Source organism: Acomys russatus, chromosome 14 (assembly GCF_903995435.1).
Source record: "Acomys russatus chromosome 14, mAcoRus1.1, whole genome shotgun sequence".
In the NCBI taxonomy this organism is placed as follows: Eukaryota; Metazoa; Chordata; class Mammalia; order Rodentia; family Muridae; genus Acomys; species Acomys russatus.
Window position 1 is genome coordinate 56231530 of NC_067150.1, and position 18863 is coordinate 56250392.

General features: G+C 47.9%; 1 protein-coding gene across 1 annotated transcript in view; it reads right to left on the bottom strand.

The window, feature by feature from the left end:
* Window positions 1-12928, bottom strand: part of Hacd3 (3-hydroxyacyl-CoA dehydratase 3) — a 32688-nt gene extending 19760 nt beyond the window's left edge. The window contains exons 1-2 of the mRNA XM_051156668.1: window positions 12669-12928; window positions 1776-1818 (exon numbers count right to left, since the gene is read on the bottom strand). Of these exons, the coding sequence (XP_051012625.1) occupies window positions 1776-1818; window positions 12669-12755 (130 nt within the window). The 5' untranslated portion in view covers window positions 12756-12928. The remainder of the gene's footprint in view (window positions 1-1775; window positions 1819-12668) is intronic.
* Window positions 12929-18863: the final 5935 nt, after the last annotated feature.

Here is an 18863-nt window from a genome sequence, read left to right on the forward strand (position 1 = left end):
CCAAACTATAGGCAAACATGAACCGCCCAAGATCACTGATGGTCTGTTTTGGACTGTTAAGGCACCTGTGTGACACCCAGGACAATAACAGAAAAAAACAAGATAAAGAATGGGGAGGAGGGGGGGGGGAGAGGAAGAAGAAAGGAAGAAAAAGGAGGAGAAGAGGAGGAAGAGGAAGAGGAAGAAAACAAGGAAGGCCCAAGGTGGGAAAACAAAATTTAACTTTCCCATTTACTTCAATTTACTTTTCTTCTAAATCCTGGGCAGAAAAACATCAGGTGTGTATGCCATCCTGGCTGTGTAAGGCAGGCCGCAGGACTGGGATGTGGCTCAGCAGCCCATGAGTACCTGCCAGTATGCACCAGGCCCTGGGCTCAAGTCCCAATACAGAGATACCGGGGGGGAGGGGTGCAGAGTCGGGGAAAGACAGAGATTCAGGGAGAGATGGAAATACTTAACATATCTCAAAGATGACTCTAATCTAGAACCTTCCAACCAGGGACACAGAAGGAAGGCAGAAGCCAACCTGTCCTTTAGCAGTCCCAAATGCAAGAGGGCAGAGGACAGGCAGAACCGAGGGAACAATCCCTGAGGTGGCCACTCTATCCCTGAGCCATAACATGGCTCTTTTCCCAAATCAAGCACTCTTTGCCCAAGCTCCAGTGACCACTAGACCCAGCAGCTGCCACAGGACACCCCTCTCCTCCACTCTCTGCTATTTTTCACTTGGTTCCTTCGGGTTTCTCTTCCCACCTCTGGCCATTTTAGTACAACCTGCCTAATATTTGCTATGAGTGGCTGTTATACTCTCGACCATGCAAACCCTAAAGCCTGCACTACCACCACCACAACTCTATCTTGAAAAGCGGAACAAAGGCAGACTGTTCTTTCAAAGAAGTATAGCAGGGTGGGGGGACTGCAGGAAAAATGTAAATCCCACTTTCCAATAACCCCAGGAAACTAGGCATGGTGGCTTAGATGTTCAAGGTCATCCTCAGCTACATGGCAACTCTGAAGCCAGTCTGGGCTACTTGTGATCACACACACACACACACACACACACACACACACACACACACTGTGAGTTTTAATACCCAGCACTCAGGAGGCAGAGGCAAATGGATCTCTGTGAGTTTGAGGCCAGCCTGGTCTACAAAGTAAGTCCAGGACAGCCAGGGCTACACAAAGAAACTCTGTCTCTGGCTGGAGAAATGGCCCAGAGGTTAAGAGCACTGACTGCTCTTCCAGAGGTCCTGAGTTCAATTCCCAGCAACCACATGGTGACTCACAACCATCTATAATGAGATCTAGTGCCTTCTTCTGGCCTGCAGGTGTAATGCAAGCAGAACACTGTATACATAATAAATAAATAAATAAATCTTTAAGAAAGAAAGAAAGGAAGGAAGGAAGGAAGGAAGGAAGGAAGAAATCCTGTCTCGAAAAAAATATGTTTGCAAAGTACAGTGGTGCACACATTTAATCTCAGCACTCAGCACTCAGGAGGCAGAGGGAGGCAGATCTCTAAAAATTTAAAGCCAGCCTGGTCTAGACACTGAGATCCAGGCCAACCAAGGCTGTATACTGAGAGCCTGTTTCGATATAGATAGATAGATAGATAGATAGATAGACAGATAGATAGATAGATGATATGTATGTACAGATAGATAGATATAGAGATATAGAGAGAGAAATTGTTTTGATTTGTTTAAAACAAGAAACTGCCATGAGGCCTCCTGACCCATGCCGAGGGCTTCGAGCCTCTGCCCGGTACTGACCTTTGAAATGGAGCACATTTTCGGTGATGCTGATGGCAGGATTCTGTGAAGAGAGACCAGGGACACAAGAGACATTTTACTGTGGAGAAATTACAATAAAGCAGAAACTTCCTCACCTCCTCCTGGAGACTGACCTCCTACCCTGTGCCTCCTGGCTAAGGGTGAGGGGTCTGCTCACATCTCTCTCTGCGGGTTTCTGTGTCTACCTCGCCGACTGAGCCTCCTCCAAGGGCTCTAAACTGCTCTAACTGCAGAATGACCAGGCTGTGAATCACTCCATTATGGTGATGGCGAGGCCGGCAGGGGGCTATGCGAGGTGGATAGGGAACAGATAGATCTCTGACGCTGCATCCCTGAGCACCCAGCGGAACAGATGAGTCACTTCCTGTGAGAGCACAGCAAGGAACAAGACTGAGAGTGGACAGGCAGTTAGGGGTTATTGAACTGAAAAGAGAACAAGCACAAAGGGAACAGACAGGCTGGGAACTGTCGCCAAGGTGACAGCCTCTTACCAAAATGAAGAAGAGAAGAATTAGAACGGGGCTGGGAAGCCGGGCGTGGTGGCGCACGCCTTTAATCCCAGCACTCGGGAGGCAGAGGCAGGTGGATCGCTGTGAGTTCGAGGCCAGCCTGGTCTACAAAGTGAGTCCAGGATGGCCAAGGCTACACAGAGAAACCTTGTCTCGAAAAACCAAAAAAAAAAAAAAAAAAAAAAAAAAAAAAGAACGGGGCTGGGCTCACAACATCACAACACACTCAAACACACTTTGCGGTTCTAACAGCCTCAGGCTCAACAACAACAACAACTTCTCCTCCTCCTCTTCCTCCTCCTCCTCCTCCTCCTCCTCCTCCTCCTCCTCCTCCTCCTCCTCCTCCTCCTTTGTTATTACTAGACAGGGTTTCTTTGTGTAACCCTGGCTGTCCTGGACTTACTTTATAGACCAGGCTGGCATTGAACTTACAGAGATCCACCTGCCTCTGCCTCCCAAGTGCTGAGATTATAGGCGTGCGCCACCGCGCCCAGCTCCTTCCCTCAACTTCTAACTGAAAAGAAGGATTGGGCTCAAGTTTTTCCAAATGTCTCATTCCCAGGAGGTGCGTTAATGTACACGCTCAGCAGCCAAAAGCAAAACTTAAGTTTTTTTCCCCAGTGGATAAAAAAGCCCATCTCCTACAATTCAAGGCAGCTCTTTGAGGGGTGGTGCGGTCCTGGTGTCATAATTAAAACATCCCTATTTTTTCTGCTTGACTCTCAGGACTCTGTGTTCTGTCACTCACCAAAGGACAGACTCGCCCAGGCAGAGCGAAGCCTGCAGGGCAGGTGTACCATATCGATGGGCACCTCCACAATCTGTGCACAGTCAAGAGCAGCAAGAAAAAGGGGCAAGTGAGAGCTTGGTGGGTGTCACCCTTCAGTGAACAGCCTCCTGGGTAGAAGTAAAGACTTCACACAGAAGAGCCAGAATCTGGGGCCACAGTATGTGAGATAGGAGGACTACAGGCAGCTGTGCACCAGAGCAACAAGCTACCCCTTTCCCAATACATTCCTGTGCCCTGGCCACTCTCCCTCAGTACCCAGTACTCTAGAGCCGCAGAAAACCCACGGCAGAGCGTAAGATCCGAGCTTAAGCCAGAGTATCTGTCCAGTACATGGACCCCAAATGCTGAGGACATGTGGAAGACCCTGCCTTGACTCGCTGGAGTTATGCAAGACCAGCAGCATCTATCCTAACTTCAGACCCACTCCCAGGGGTTCACCTGTAGGAGCTGTGTGGGGAACTAGGCCTCTCATCTTCTGATACTGTTTTCAAAAGAGATAAGGAGAAAAAGGAAAGAGTTATCCAAGGAGGAAAACTGGACCAAATGTTTAACCTCCCCCATTAAACATGGCAGGGATGACTACGCTCGTGATGATGACCAATAAAGATGGGGGAGCTATCTTCTGGAGGTTCAGGGGATTTTCAGTAAGAGAAACAGATTTTTTTTTTAATTTGGTTTTTCACAGTATTGGAGACCAAACTCAGAGCCCTGTGCATGCTAGGAGGGTGCTCTGCCACTGAACTGTATTTCCCAGCCCAACAAATAGTTTTCTATGTAAATATTACCATGGGAGGCTATACAGGTCTGGAATGCCGTAGAGGTAAGTTTGCTACCTAGGCCTTTCCTGTGTTCCACACACACACCCTAGTTCCCTTGGGTGGGAAACCAAAAGAAGCTTGAGAGGCATCAGCTCCTGCCTCCTGGTCCCTGTCCTGGCTTCCTTCAACGATGGACTACAGTGTGGAAGTGGAAGCCACATAAACTTTTCTCCTCAACTTGCTTTTGGTCATGGCATTTCATCACAGCAATAGTGACCCCAACTAGGACAGCCGCCATGTCAGTGCTGGGAATTTAACCTGGGTCCTCTGCAAAAGCAGCCAGTGCTCTTAACCACCGGGTCTCCAGCCTCCTTGAATAGCTTGTTAACATACGGGTTTCTGCTCAACTGTTATCTTCTCGGAGATGGTCCCTGGATAACTGAAGCTACCAAAGTCCTTGTGGATTACAACGTCATCAGACTCTTCCCTCTAATCGCTCAATGGAATCACACATCCCACCACCAGTTCTAAGACCCTCTTACTGAGCTGGACCTAGTGGCCTTTAATCCCAGCACTCCAGAGGCAGGTGAATCTCTGAGTTCACCTGGACTACAAAGAGAGTTCCAGGAAAGTTAGGGTTACACAGGGAAACCTTGTCTAAATAAAAAAAAAAAAAAAAAAAAAAAAAAACACCTCTTACTGAGACACCATGTTGGCAGGTGTGTTTCTGGTGTCCTCTAACTAGACAATGAGGAATACCTTTGGTAAGATCTCTCAACAATTTAAAAAAAAAAACAAAAACACTCCAATGTATAAGAAAGCACATGCCCAGCCTCGTGGTGAGGGCGGAGCATGTGTAGCCGACTGCATCTGGCACGAATCTGGAGTGACGGCTCCTAAGCTTTGAAGTAGCCTTTGTCAGTGATTGTTAACTGAGATTTTTTCATGGGGTTGCTCTTCAGAAGGATTCTCAGAACCTTTGCATAATTTACAAACCTGGAAGTCTCATATGGCTGAGAAATGCTTAAATTGACTTTTTTTTCCTTCTGCTTGTACTCCTGCAGGCCAGAAAAGGGCATTAAATCACATTATAGATGGTTGTGAGCCCCCTGTGGTTGCTGGGAATTGAACTCAGGACCTCTGGACGAGCAGCCAGCGCTAAGCCAACTCTCCAGCCCTTTTTTAGTTTTGGTTTGGTTTGGTTTTTGGTTTTGGGTTTTGGTTTTTGGTTTGGTTTGTTTTTCAATTGATGGTTCTTTTAAGACAATCCCGATCAGATAAGAAGTTTTGCTCTGCGGAAACTGACTTGCTAAAGGTGCCTTCTGTATAACAAGAAAGAGGCTCTGCAAAAAAGTTTGGGTTCAGTCATTGAGAGGCTGATCACCCCGCCCCCTGCTTGCTAATTGAGGAGCCTAAATTCATCTTTCAATGTTTTTCTTTAATAATCCCTTAGTCCCAGCACTCAGGAGAGAGGCAGGTGGGTCTCTGTGAGTTCAGCCTGGTCTACAGAGTGAGTTCTAGGACAGCCAAGACTATACACAGGGAAACCCTGCTTCAAAACATGAGAGAGAGAGAGAGAGAGAGAGAGAGAGAGAGAGAGAAAAGAAGAAGAAGGAGGAGGAGGAGGAAGAGGGGGAAGAGGAAGAAGAAGAAGAAGAAGAAGAAGAAGAAGAAGAAGAAGAAGAAGAGAAATCAAGCATGTACCTTAATTTAAGCAGCAGTCCTTTTCCGTTCTATGTAAAATATAAAATAATAGTGCATTGTGTAACCAATTAAATCTAAGATACCATAAAATTCTACTTTTCAAAACAAAATACTGCCCTGAACTAAGCTAGCTCATATTTGGAAATTGTTTAAGAGTCTCAAACTAGGGCTGGAGAGATGGCTCAGAGGTTAAGAGCACTGATTACTCTTCCAGAAGTCCTGAGTTCAATTCTCAGCAACTACATGGTGGCTCACAAGCATCTGTAATGAGATCTGGTGCCCTCTTCTGGCCTGCAGGTGTACATGCAGGCAGAACATGGTATACATAATTGATACATACATACATAATTCTTTAAAAGAAAAAAAAGTCTCAAACTGTTATGTCCAGGATTTGGGCCCTAAAACTTTTCTAGCCTTAGGTATTTCAGTAAAATACCACTGGGTACTCTGTGCTTACACCAAAACCATTAGGGCTAGTTGCTGCTTCTTTCCTCTCTCCCTGCCCGAAATAAAATCCTTCCATGCTTGATTGATAATGTCTTTCTCTCCAAATACCTCGCTTTGTTCAGTCTCCAGCTCCGCTGTCATCTCTAGATAATTCCCTCCCCCCCCTTATTGCTCACCCACATTATTGTAACAGTCTCCTTTTTAAAATGGTCTTCTAGGGGCTGGAGGGATGGCTCATTGGTTTACAAGCTCGCAGCTCCTCCAGAGAACCTGGGTGTGGCTCCCAGCACACATGTGGCGGCTCACAAACCGTCTAAACTCCAGTGTGGGAGGCCTGGCGCCCTCTTGTAGCTTCCCCAGCCACTGCAAGCGCATGGCGCACAAACATGCGTGCAGACAAGACATCCATACACAAAGTAAAAATAAATCTTTAAAAGGGGGGGGGGGGGGGGGGAAACACAAGGTCTTCCAAAGCCGGGCCTGAAATCCTTCTAACCAAAGAGGTAGAGGCAGAAGGCAAAGAAGTTCAAGGTCATCCTTAGCTAGAGTCAGTCCAAGGCCAACCTGGGCTACATGTCACCCTGTCTAAAAGAAAGCAGGAAGTCCGTGAAATTTTCACATCTGCCCCGTTATGACCCACATAGCAGGTGTAGAGAATCCGACCCCCCCCCCCCCCACCGCCCACAGCGCTGGGACTCAAGTGCAGACAAGCACGCTGCCACCGCGCCGTCCCAGCGAGCTCCGGAGCGGTTCGTAGAATACAGACCCTAAGGAGTCGTCGTCCTTCTGCTCAGAATTCTTCACCAGTTCCCATCGCTCCACAGTGAACGCCAAGCTCCTTGCCATGGCAACAAGGCCCTGCATGACCTACATCTTCAAACCCTCCACCAGCCTCTCCCCCTTGTCCTTACAGCACCCCACACATACTAATGGCCTTTCTGTTCCCCAGGAACCCTCTAAGCCCCAGGCCTGCCTTAAGGTCTGCGCACTCGTCAGAACGCTCTGGCTCTGGGCTCCTTCTTCCCCCCTGGGTTTGGCTGCTCCGTCTTTTTGCGTGTGATGCGGGGATCAATCCCACAGCCTCTCAAGCATTTGAAGAACATTCTTCCGCTGAGCTACAGCCCCGGTCCTACTCCTTGCTTCCTGCATAACGCATTTTAGCCTTGCATGTCTCTTGGCTCAAACACCACTTCCTCCACGAAGCCTTCCCTGACCACTCTGTTTACAACGGCCTCTACCACTACAGCCCTCCTTTTGTTTTCCCCCAAGTAACCCTTATATTACACGTTGTGACCAAGCACCTAGTCCATGGCCTTGCGTCTGGATCAATTCAAATAACCAAGTTATTTAGTTTGCTGCTTTGTGAGTGTTTTTGTTTTGTGGTTATGAACAGTTTAGAGTTTCTGAATTTTATTGTGAAATATTTCAAGCAATTAGCCAAACACTGAAAACTATAACAAACACTGCCACCCGTCACTAATATCCACTGGCATTCTGCTCTATTTTTCTGTGGCTTAAAAGAAAATAAGGCAGACACTGGTGTAGTTGCAATTACTTAAAGTACATCTTCAACTCAACCAGACACTGCCAAACTGTTCTCAGAAATAAAATTTACCAATTAACACTCACAGTAACTGTATTAAAAATGACTCACTGAGGGCCAGCAAAACAATAAAAACAAAAAATGTCTCATCTTGGGTCAGTAAGCAAGGAAGCTTTTAGCCAGGCATGACCACACAAGTTTTATTCCCCAGACCCAAATAATGGAAGCAGAGAGCTAACTCGGCAAGTTGAACTCTGACCTCCACAAATGCACTGTGTCTCAAACTTAAACTTGTGGGCACACTAACTTGATATGTGGATCAGGCTGACCTCAAACTCTACCTGCCTCTGCCTTCCAAGTTCTGGAATTAAAGGAGTTCACCACCAGAGCCATCCCCTCCCCCCAGAAAATGTTTACTGCCTTTCTCCCAAATATCCTCAGCATTTTCTGTACTTCCCAATCTTATGTGAACAAACAGCATCCTATAAAAGACCCTGGTTATTACTGAAATTAGGTAGACATCATTTTAGGGTTCCTGGCCACTCTTTGACCTGCTTTTATTATCTGCTCTTTCTTCTGTTGGAAAACACATCTGTTTTCTTACTCTGTTCTTTAGGCAAGATGCTGGTTGTTTGGCAGGGTCTTTGCAGCAAGTGTTTCCCTGTGTAGCGCTGGCTGTCCTAGACTCACTTTGTAGACTCATAGAGATCTGCCTGCCAAGTGCTGGGATTAAAGGCATATACCACCATGCCTGACTCACATTTTGTTTCTTAAGATGTTCTTTTGGGGCTGGAGAGATGGCTCAGCAGTTACCACCTGGCTGCTCTTCCAGAGGTCCTGAGTTCAATTCCCAGCAACCACATGGTGGCTCATGACCATTTATAAAAAAGCAATCTGATGTCCTCTTCTGGCATGGAGGTGTACATGCAGACAGAATACTCCTACATTAGAAAAAGAATATGTCAATAAATAAAAACAGTTTTTTAAAAAGATGTTCTTCTGTGTTTTTTTTAAATGTATTATGTATACAACACCCTGCCTGCATGTGTGCCTTCCCACCAGAAGAGGGCACCAGATCTCATCATTATAGATGGTTGTGAGCCACCATATGGCTACTGGGAATTGAACTCAGGACCTCTTAAAAAACAGCCAGTGCCAGGTGTGGTGGTGCACGCCTTTAATCCCAGCACTTGGGAGGCAGAGGCAGGTGGATCGCTTTCAGTTCGAGGCCAGCCTGTTCTACAAAGTGAGTCCAGGACAGCCAAGGCTACACACAGAGAAATCCGGGCTCGAAAAACCAAACCAAACAAAAAACAAAACAAAAAAGCAGCCCGTGCTCTTAACTTCTGAGCCATCTCTCCAGCCCCTCTTCTGTGATTCTAATACCACAGTCTCCTCAGCCCTCTCTAGCAGCTTCCCTGTATGCAGCAGTCAGGTCATCAACCCACCTGAAATTGATTTTTGTGAAGGACACAGGCAGGAATCTTATCTTTTTGCCATTTGGATTAATAGTTCTCCAAATCCAGTTTTCTGAGCGGCTCATCCTTTCTCGGTGCGTGAAGCCACCTTGGTCGTGTGATAAGGTTTCACACACCGGCAAGCCTGCTAACAGGCGGCATTCTGCTTCCCTGCTCTGTGTGTCTAAGACTTAGCAGCACAGCCACAGAAGTCCACATGCTTGGATGGCACACTAGAGTTTGCAAATCACCTTTAAACCCAGTTCAAACATCAAAAGGGTCCTTCCTGTGAATTGGACAGTATTATTCACATTCATGCAAAGCAAGAGGAGGAGGCTCATGTTATCTGTGGCCATCAGCTAGCAAAGGGAAGAAAAAAGGCCCTATCTCCCTCCTTGGGTGACTCCTTTTCCTACCAGACACTGACAAAAATTAGTATCTTTCAAACTAGCTGTGTACTCTGTCCTAACACTGCTGAAATCTTGCTAAATAAACACATGCGTCCACAGCCATGGTGGCTGAGAGAGACCTGCCCAGTAGCACTGCCTCTTTGCTGTTGTTCACCTCAAGTGCAGGCCACTAGTGAAGCTGTCACTGTACACGGCCCTCCTCAGTGTTAACTCTGCAGCCCCAGAGTCTGACGTCACAACTGGATCATCATCATGCCCTGGGGGGGGGGGGGCAGAACTGACCACCCCAACACTGGTATGTAGTTTTCAACCCTTTGAAACTCACTTATCAGCCATAGGACAAATTATCAGAGGCAAAGAGGCCCAGGACCCGCCTTAGGACCAACAACAGCCAACATTCCTTAAAGGCAAACAAATTACTTCATCTTGAGCCAGACCTTGAACTAGACCTTGTTTCCTCAGAACCTGAGTAGATTAATCAAGAAAACAGAGGCAGAGCCAGGCGTGGTGCCGCACGCCTTTGATGCCAGCACTAGGGAGACAGAGGCTGGCGGATCAGCTAGGGGATCGCTGTGAGTTCGAGGACAGGACAGCCAAGGCTACACAGAGAAACTCTGTCTCGAAAACCAAAACAAAACAAAAAAGAATAACAGCTTCAGAAAAGATAACTCTGAAAACAGAATACAAAATGAGGCAAAGCCCAATGCATAACTGTGTATAAAAACAAACCTAAAAAAAAAAAAAAAAAACACCTGGTCACACTGCCACCAAAAATATACCAGACACCCTCCCTCTCTTGGCCAAAGTGAACACTATTTCTCAACAGTTTAATTCTCATGTCAACCTTTCCTCCCTACTGTTTTTTCAGAACGGCCTGCTTATCCACAGTGTCTAAGCTGCAGTGAGGGCCCCTCTCCCATTTGCTCTCCCCCAGCACCAATGCTCAAATCCTATAATCAGTTTTAACACCCTCTTAATAGACACTGTCACCCCAATCTGCAGAGAGTAATTACAATGAACTTGGTTTTAGCTACAGGTGGGCTCTCTGGAAAGTTCTCCCAATAACAGGCAGAGAAGAAGCCTTTTCCTTTCTGGAAGTCATTTCCAACCCAATGAAAGAGAGGCAAAGAATTCCTTTATTTCTGGGGACCCGTTTCAATACCAAAACCCCAGATTTACAAAGAGACTTTTTTGTTTTGGTTTGGTTTGGTTTGGTTTTGGTTTTTCGAGACAGGGTTTCTCTGTGTAGCCTTGGCTGTCCTGGACTCACTTTGTAGACCAGGCTGGCCTCGAACTCACAGCAATCTGCCTGCCTCTGCCTCCTGAGTGCTGGGATCAAAGGCATGTGCTACCACGCCCGGCATTTGTTTTGTTTTTTGAAACAGTATTTTTCTGTATAGTCCTGGCTGTCCTGGACTCGCTTTGTAGACCAGGCTGGCCTCGAACTCACCAAGATCCACTTGCCTCTGTCTGTCCCGTCCCCGTCCCCCCCCCCCCAGTGCTAGTATTAAAGGCGTGCCCCTCCACCACCCAGCTACCAAGAGACATATTAATGATCAAACCTTTTCGGTTTTATGATTAATATGCTTCCTTATAGACAGAATGCCCTGGGAAAGTTGCCTGTGCCCTGGGAAAGTGGAGCTAGTCTGACTCACCTCTGTAAATTTGTAGTATTTTACACATAGAATTGGCATGTTGTAAAATTAATTAATGCCTCAGAATAGCCAATGGGAAGCCCCAGAAAGATAGAACCTCCATGAGAGGTAAGGGACTTATCCCACCTCCCCACTCCCCACCCCGCCACAAAAAACAAAAACAAACAACAACAACAACAACAACAAAACCATTTTTTCCCCCAGTTTTTCAAGACACGGTTTCTCTGTGTAGCCTTGGCTGTCCTGAACTTGCTTTGTAGACCAGGCTGGCCTCAACTCACAGCGATCCGCCTGCCTCCCCATCCCCCACCCCCCAGCCCACCCCTGTGCTGGGATTAGAGGTGTGAGCCACCACACCTGGCCCAAAATTTCTCAAAAAGGATTTTTCTCTCCAAAAGAAAATCCCATCCTTTTTCTCCACCTTCATTAGTTTTCACTGTTAACATTATTTCTAACATGTATCTCTGGGCATGGTGGTACCATCTTTACTTCCAGCGCTCAGGAGGCAGAGGCTGGTGGATGGATCTCTTTGAGTTCCAGGCCAGGCAGAGCTACATAGCAAGCCTGTCTCCAAAGTATAGAAATAAATAAACAAATCTCTCTTTTTTTTCTATTTTAGCAAAGAATCCTGCAGCACAGTAGAAGACAGCACAGAAAATTATTCATCCCACTACAAATGGTACTGCTTACTCAAAGACAGTCTGGCCAGTACTAACCTCATTTTTCACTAAGGGACAAAATTTACATTCCAGAAGCAAACATTAGACTCAGGTGCACACTCGGTACCTACGCTCTGCAAGAAAACATGCCAACTGGATCGGTGAATCGAGGTTAAGTGTCTAATTTCCGAGAAACAGTTCAATGAAGGACGTTAGAATACCCTGGACGTCAAGGAGGTTGGGGAGTAAGGATGACTGTAGAAAGAACATTCCAGACCAAAACCACTTGCTCCACATTGACAAGAATACTAGATGGTCTGGTTAGAGACACGGAAGTTCCCAAGGACTTGATTTGCTCACATTAATAGGTAAATGAGATGAAAATAATGCTTTGTGTAACAAGATCTTTTTTTTTTTTTTTTTTTTTTTTACGCATGTCGGCAAAGCTGAGCTCGCAGCCTTAGGAGATGGATGGAAATCATTTCCTTGGGGAGGGGTGGTGTAGATATCCATCACTGAACGGTTGGGGTGTTGCCCCCTGGCCAGCTCTGTGGTGGACCTTGAGAACGTCAATGAGAGCTACCCTGGCTGGACCTCAGAGGCCAGCGCTGACGTCCAGCCACGGCCCAGCAGGCCACTGTCACGCCGCACCTCAGACCCACAGAGCTCATCCTACGTCTCAGAGGGTCTCAGGTACCCCGAGAGCCAGCGGCTAGGCCTCCAGGACCCAGCTGAGGCTCCCCAGGGCGTCTGCCAGGAACAAAGGGGAGGCTGGGGGGGGCACAAGCGGAACCCCCGACGGCACCTGCTGCCCTGGGGGGAGACCGGGGCGCCCCACTCGCGGCTCCCGCTGGCGCACTGCAGGAGCGCAGACGCGCAGGGCGGGCGACGGGTATCCAGGGCCCCGATCCCGCGCACATCCCGCAGCCCGGCCTTTTACCTGCACGTCACTCAGCTCCACGCGCAGGTACAGCTCGCGGTGTCGCTGAGCCCAGTAGACGTGCGGCGTCAGCACCTGAGTCTCCATGGCCCACGCTGACCGGGGAGCAGGGAGGCTCGGCTTACTGCGCCTCGTTACCTCGGCCTGTGAGCCGCTGGAGCTGGCGGAACGCAGGCCGCAAACCCCCCACGCTCCGCAGCCAGCAGTCCGGCTGTCTCGAGATGCCCCACGCTCGCGGCCCGCGCTTGCGCAGTGAGGACAAGTGGGGCGGTGCGAGCCGAGGGGAGTGGGGGTGGGGGGGGGGTGCCAGGAGCCGTGCCACGTGATCCGCGGCGGGTGCTGCGGCCTTGGGATCAGAGGCTTTCCGGCTCTACGCTTACAGCCTACATACAGCGCTTCAGGGAAGTCCTTGCACGGGAGCGTGAAAGTGAGAGGCTCTAATCTACAAATGAAAGGGCGGATAGGTGTAGGAAGAGGCTTGTGTGCAAGAATCCCTTAAGAGTTATTACTGTGAACTTAGCGTTTAGTGAAAGCACACTTTCTCCCTGCGCTTCAAAGTCACGCACGGAAAAACAGACTAGCCCCCTAGGTCTGTAAATAAAACAAACACCATTCAGCAATGATGGGCATGTTGCTCTCTGTCCTTTCCAGTACGGCGGCCACTACTCACTACAGGTTGCTGTTGAACTGTCAGAATGTAGCTAGCGATCCCATGAACTGATTTTGGGGGGGGGGGGGCGGGCGCGGGGCGTTGTTGTTTGTTTGTTTGTTTGTTTGACGAGACAGGGTTTCTCTGCGGAGCCTTGGCTGTCCTGGACTCACTTTGTAAACCAGGATCGCCTCAAACTCAGAGAGATCCACCTGTCTCTGCCTCCCAGAGCGCAGGTGTTAGGATTCTGTTTCAGTCTGCCTACCTATGATGTCGTTGCCTAGCTGCCTCCGGGTTGTGGCCCTGCCCAGGGCTATATAAAAAAACAAACCCTCCTTGTGGCTGCCTCTCTAACCTCTTACCCCGTCTCTACCTCTTACTCTTTCTCTACCTCTTACTCTTTCTCTACCTCCTCTTATTCTTATTCTTCCTTTCTCTGTCTCTCTCTCTCTCTCTCTGTCTCTCTCTCTCTCTCTCTCTCTCTCTCTCTCTCTCTCTCTCTCTCTCTCTCGGGTACCCCTTCCGCCTTTCCTTCTCTCCCCATGCTCATTTAATAAATTCCTCTATAACATAATATCTGCTGCCTGGTACCTTATTATCTTATCTTCTTATCTTGTTCTCATACATAAAATCGGTGCTGAAATCTGGTACTCTGTATCTATCTTATCTTATTGCCTTGTGTCTTATTTTCTCTTAATCATAAAAGCAGGGATTACAGGTGTGGGCCGCCATGCCCAGCTGATTTTTTTATTTTCTCATTAATGTAAATAATATTTATATTGAATGGCTGTTTTGTTTGTTGGGCAGTGAAAGAAAGCCTTGTCTTTTTTTTTTTTTTTTTTTTTTTTTTTTTAAGCTTTATTATAGATACATTGTTCTGTCTGCATGTATGCCAGCAGGCCAGAAGAGGGCACCAGATCTCATTATAGATGGTTGTGAGCCACTATGTGGTTCCTGGGAACTGAACTCAGGACCTCTGGAAGAGCAGTCAGTGCTCTTAACCTCTGAGCCATCTCTCCAGCACCATAACCCAGGCTCTTCCAAACTCTCTAGAGGAGCCTTACTGTAAACTTCTGATCCTTCTGCTTCCAGTGCTGGGATTACATTCTGCACATTATTGAGACAGGGTCTCTCAGGCCTAGGGCTTGGCTACAGTGGCTCATCAGCTAGTCCCAGTGATCGGCCTGTCTCTGCCCTCCCTCCATAACCATCTTGCCAGGCTCTGTTACAGGAGTGCTGAGAATAAAGCTCAGGTCTTCATGCTAGTGTGGCAAGCATTTTACCTGCTCAACTGTCATCTCCCCAACCTCCATTTGTTGTCACAGAAACGCTTTCTTCCCAACTGAGCTGTGTCCCCAGGAGTCATTTAACTCAGAACAAAAACTGTAGAGACGTTAATATGGCAAACGTGCTGAAATCACCAAGGTAGGACGTCAGGACAGAAGCATGGTCAGACATGTGACATGGCAGCCTTGAGAGCAAAACTGTGAGAGTTGAGGAGGAATTTTCAGAAGCATTGTTATAGGCAGGACGGTGGGAGAACATAGGGGCCATAGGTGCAAAGGGAAGCAATCAAGGGACGGGTCTGTGAACCAGGGAGGAAAGGAGATGAAAAGCAGAAAGGTACAAAGATTAGATTAGGAAAGTCTTTGTTTGCTTTAAAGGAGTACTTGGGTTGTATCCCACAGACATACAGGAGCCAAGAAAGTTTATCAAACTAGAGGGTCATAAAATACATGCGCAGAAAAACAACCTCTCTGCACCAAAAAAGTGGTGCTTGGCGAACCAGTTGGCAGTGATGCAATCTGCCAGCTAGGAGATACAGACAGCAGAAGCCTGTGAGCCTTGGACTCTAAAACTGAGGCACTGGAAGTGGCGAACATATCAGAGCGAATGCTTTACAGATAGCTCTTTCTAACTGTCCTGCCTGAGCAGCCCAACATGTAGGTGTGGTGTTGCAGGCCTTTAATCCCAGCACTCTGGAGACAGAAGCAGGTGAAGCTCTGTGAGTTTGAGGCCAGCCTGGTCTACAGAGCCAGTTCCAGAACAGCCAGGACTACACAAAGAAACCCTGTCTCTAAAAACAAAACAAAGCAAAAGACATGAGCAATCTTTAATGTTCTGCTTACAGTGGCTCACATGTGTATATGACTATGCACCTACAGCCCACATCAAGATCTGACAGATTCCCAGGATCTCAGGGGCGACCTCCTGTCAGCATGGCTCCAGGATCTCAGGGGCGACCTCCTGTCAGCATGGCTCCAGGATCTCAGGGGCGACCTCCTGTCAGCATGGCTCCAGGATCTCAGGGGCGACCTCCTGTCAGCATGGCTCCAGGATCTCAGGGGCGACCTCCTGTCAGCATGGCTCCAGGATCTCAGGGGCGACCTCCTGTCAGCATGGCTCCAGGATCTCAGGGGCGACCTCCTGTCAGCATGGCTCCAGGATCTCAGGGGCGACCTCCTGTCAGCATGGCTCCAGGATCTCAGGGGCGACCTCCTGTCAGCATGGCTCCAGGATCTCAGGGGCGACCTCCTGTCAGCATGGCTCCAGGATCTCAGGGGCGACCTCCTGTCAGCATGGCTCCAGGATCTCAGGGGCGACCTCCTGTCAGCATGGCTCCAGGATCTCAGGGGCGACCTCCTGTCAGCATGGCTCCAGGATCTCAGGGGCGACCTCCTGTCAGCATGGCTCCAGGATCTCAGGGGCGACCTCCTGTCAGCATGGCTCCAGGATCTCAGGGGCGACCTCCTGTCAGCATGGCTCTAGGATCTCAGGGGCGACCTCCTGTCAGCATGGCTCCAGGATCTCAAGGGCGACCTCCTGTCAGCATGGCTTCCCTTCCTCTAAGTACTAACCTGAGTTAGCCAGCCAGAGTTTTTTGTCTAATCTTGGCTTATTTGTTTGTTTGTTTGTTTGTTTTTGTTTCATTTTCCTGAGACAGCGTTTCTCTGTGTGTAGCCCTGGCTGTCCTGGAATCACTCTGTAGACCAGGCTGGCCTCGAACTCACAAAGATCTGCCTGGCTCTGCCTCCCTACTGTTGGGATTAAAGAGTTATGCCACCACTATCATCTGGCTTAATCTTGACTTTCATAGAAATGGAACCTATGATATGTATACTTTTATACCTTTTTTTTTTTTTTTTTTTTTTGGCTCCTTTCCTCTGTGTGTGTGTGTTCGTGTGTGTGTGAGAGCACATGTGTGTGCAGGTAGGGAAGTACATGCTTGTGGGCATATAGCAGCCAGAGACCAGCCTTGGGTGTTACTACTCAGATGCCATCCACTGAGACAGGGTCACTGGAAGCTGGGGCCAGTGAATTAGGCTGGGTTGACTAGCCAGCAAGCCCCAGAGATCCAAACACTTCTGCCTCCCCAGCACTCGAATCAATCACATGGGCCTAAATTCCAGTTATGATGAGCATTTCATTCTCTCCTCAGCTCATAGTAAATGAATAAATAAGCGTTTCTAAGGCTGAAGAGATGGCTCAGCTGTTAGAAGCACCTGCTGCTCTTCCAGAACCCAGATTCTAGTCTCAGCACCCACATGGCAACTCCACAACCATCTGTAACTCTAGCTCCAGAGGATCCAGCACCCTCTTCTGACCTGTGAGGGCACCAGGCACACACATGGTACACAGACTTACATGCATGCAAAACATCCATACACATAAAATAAACTTTAAAAATTCTATCTGGCTCTCTCATTCAACATAACATGCATGAAATTTATTGGATTGTGGGTTGGTTCATTCTTTGCTTTTTTTGTGTGATGTGATTAATTGTGTGCATGTAGCACAAATGATTTATTTTCCTCATTTCTTTTTATATTTTGATATAGGGTCTCATATAGCATAGGCTGGCCTGTTGTTTTGTTTTGTGAGGCAGCCTTGGCTGTCCTGGAACTCAGCATGTACACTAGACTTGCTCTCAGATTCAAAGAGCTGCTTGCCTCTGCCTCACAATTGCTGGCACTAACCGAGTGCCACCATACCCAGCTCCCAGGCTGCTCTTCAGTTCCTGTGGCCTCCAGAGTGCAAGTGCTGGGACCACTGGAGTGCTCGGCCATACCAGGTCCATTTTCTCTTAGCAGACATTTGTGTTGTTTCTAGTTTTTAGGTATTATAAATAACACTGCTATGATCACTTATATGTCTGTCTTTTGGTGGATATAGACACTTAATTCTTGTGGGGAAATCCTTAGGATGAGAATTGCCAGGTCACAAGGTCCCATGAAGGCTAGGCCAGGGCTTAAGCCTAGATTCTGCTATTGGTAAGAGATCTTGCCCGGCCTTGGTGTTCACCTTTTTAGACTCTTCTAATGCTTGAAAGGCTTTTAGGAAAGGAGTTGGTGGAAATGGGACTGTAGCTTATTTGGTAGAGCACTTGCCCTGGATACACCAAGCCCTAGGTTGGATCTCCAGAACCACGTAACCCAGGCCTAGTGACTCGCACATGTAATCCTAGCAACTTGGAAGTTGGAGGCAGGAGGATCAAGACTTCAAGGTCATCTTTAGAGCCTGAGACTAGCCTGGGATGCATGAGACCATGTCTGAAGGAAAGGAAGAAAGAAAGAAAGGGCGGAAGGAGCTGCTGAACTCAGCTATCTGGAGCCTTGCAAATCATCTAACCAGGTGTCCATAACCAAAAACAGGTATGTCTGTCTAAACCACTAACGGAGAAGAACTGGCTGGATTGACTCAGGCGTCTAGTGGGGAGTAATCAGATCACAGACCTAAAACCTCCTAATTCTGCCAGGAGGATGCATACTGCACCCAGTGTTTGCCAGAAAGATCAATTTATCAATCCCAGATCAAAGGAAACCGCACCTGAGCTGAGGGCCTCCTTCCACGCCAGCCTTACATGTGTGCTGCGGCCTTTCCTCCAGATTCTCTCCTTCCTACCTGATAATTCTGGTTCTCTTAGCTGATATGTGATTACCAAACACAGATGCTCAGCAAATGTTTGTGCATAAATAGTGCAGCAGCAGCAAGAGTCAAATTCATGCATTTGTTTGCCGGTCCTAAAACACTACTGTAAGTATATGCATGAACACAAGCAGTTTGCAGGGGAGAAGGAAACTGAGTGCCTGGTAGACCAGGATAAGAGAAAACATTTCACCAAATACCTTCTTATACCTTAAAGCTAGTGTGTGTGTGTGCGCGCATGTGTGTGCGTGTGTGTATGTGCATGTGTGTGTGCATGTGTGTGTGCATGTGTGAATACATGTTCATGTAGGTGTGTGCCTGGGAGGTTCTGTGTGTGTGTATGTGTATATGTGTGTGGGTGTGTATACCTGTTCATGTAGGTGTGTGCGTGGGAGGCTGTGTGTGTTTTGTGTATGTGTTGTGTGTGTGTGTGTGTGTGTGTGAATACATGTTCATGTAGGTGTGTGCCTCGGAGGTTCTGTGTGTGTGTATGTGTATATGTGTGTGTGTGTGTATACCTGTTCATGTAGGTGTGTGCGTGGGAGGCTGTGTGTGTTTTGTGTATGTGTTGTGTGTGTGTGTTATGTGTGTATGTGTGTACCTGTTCATGTAGGTGTGAG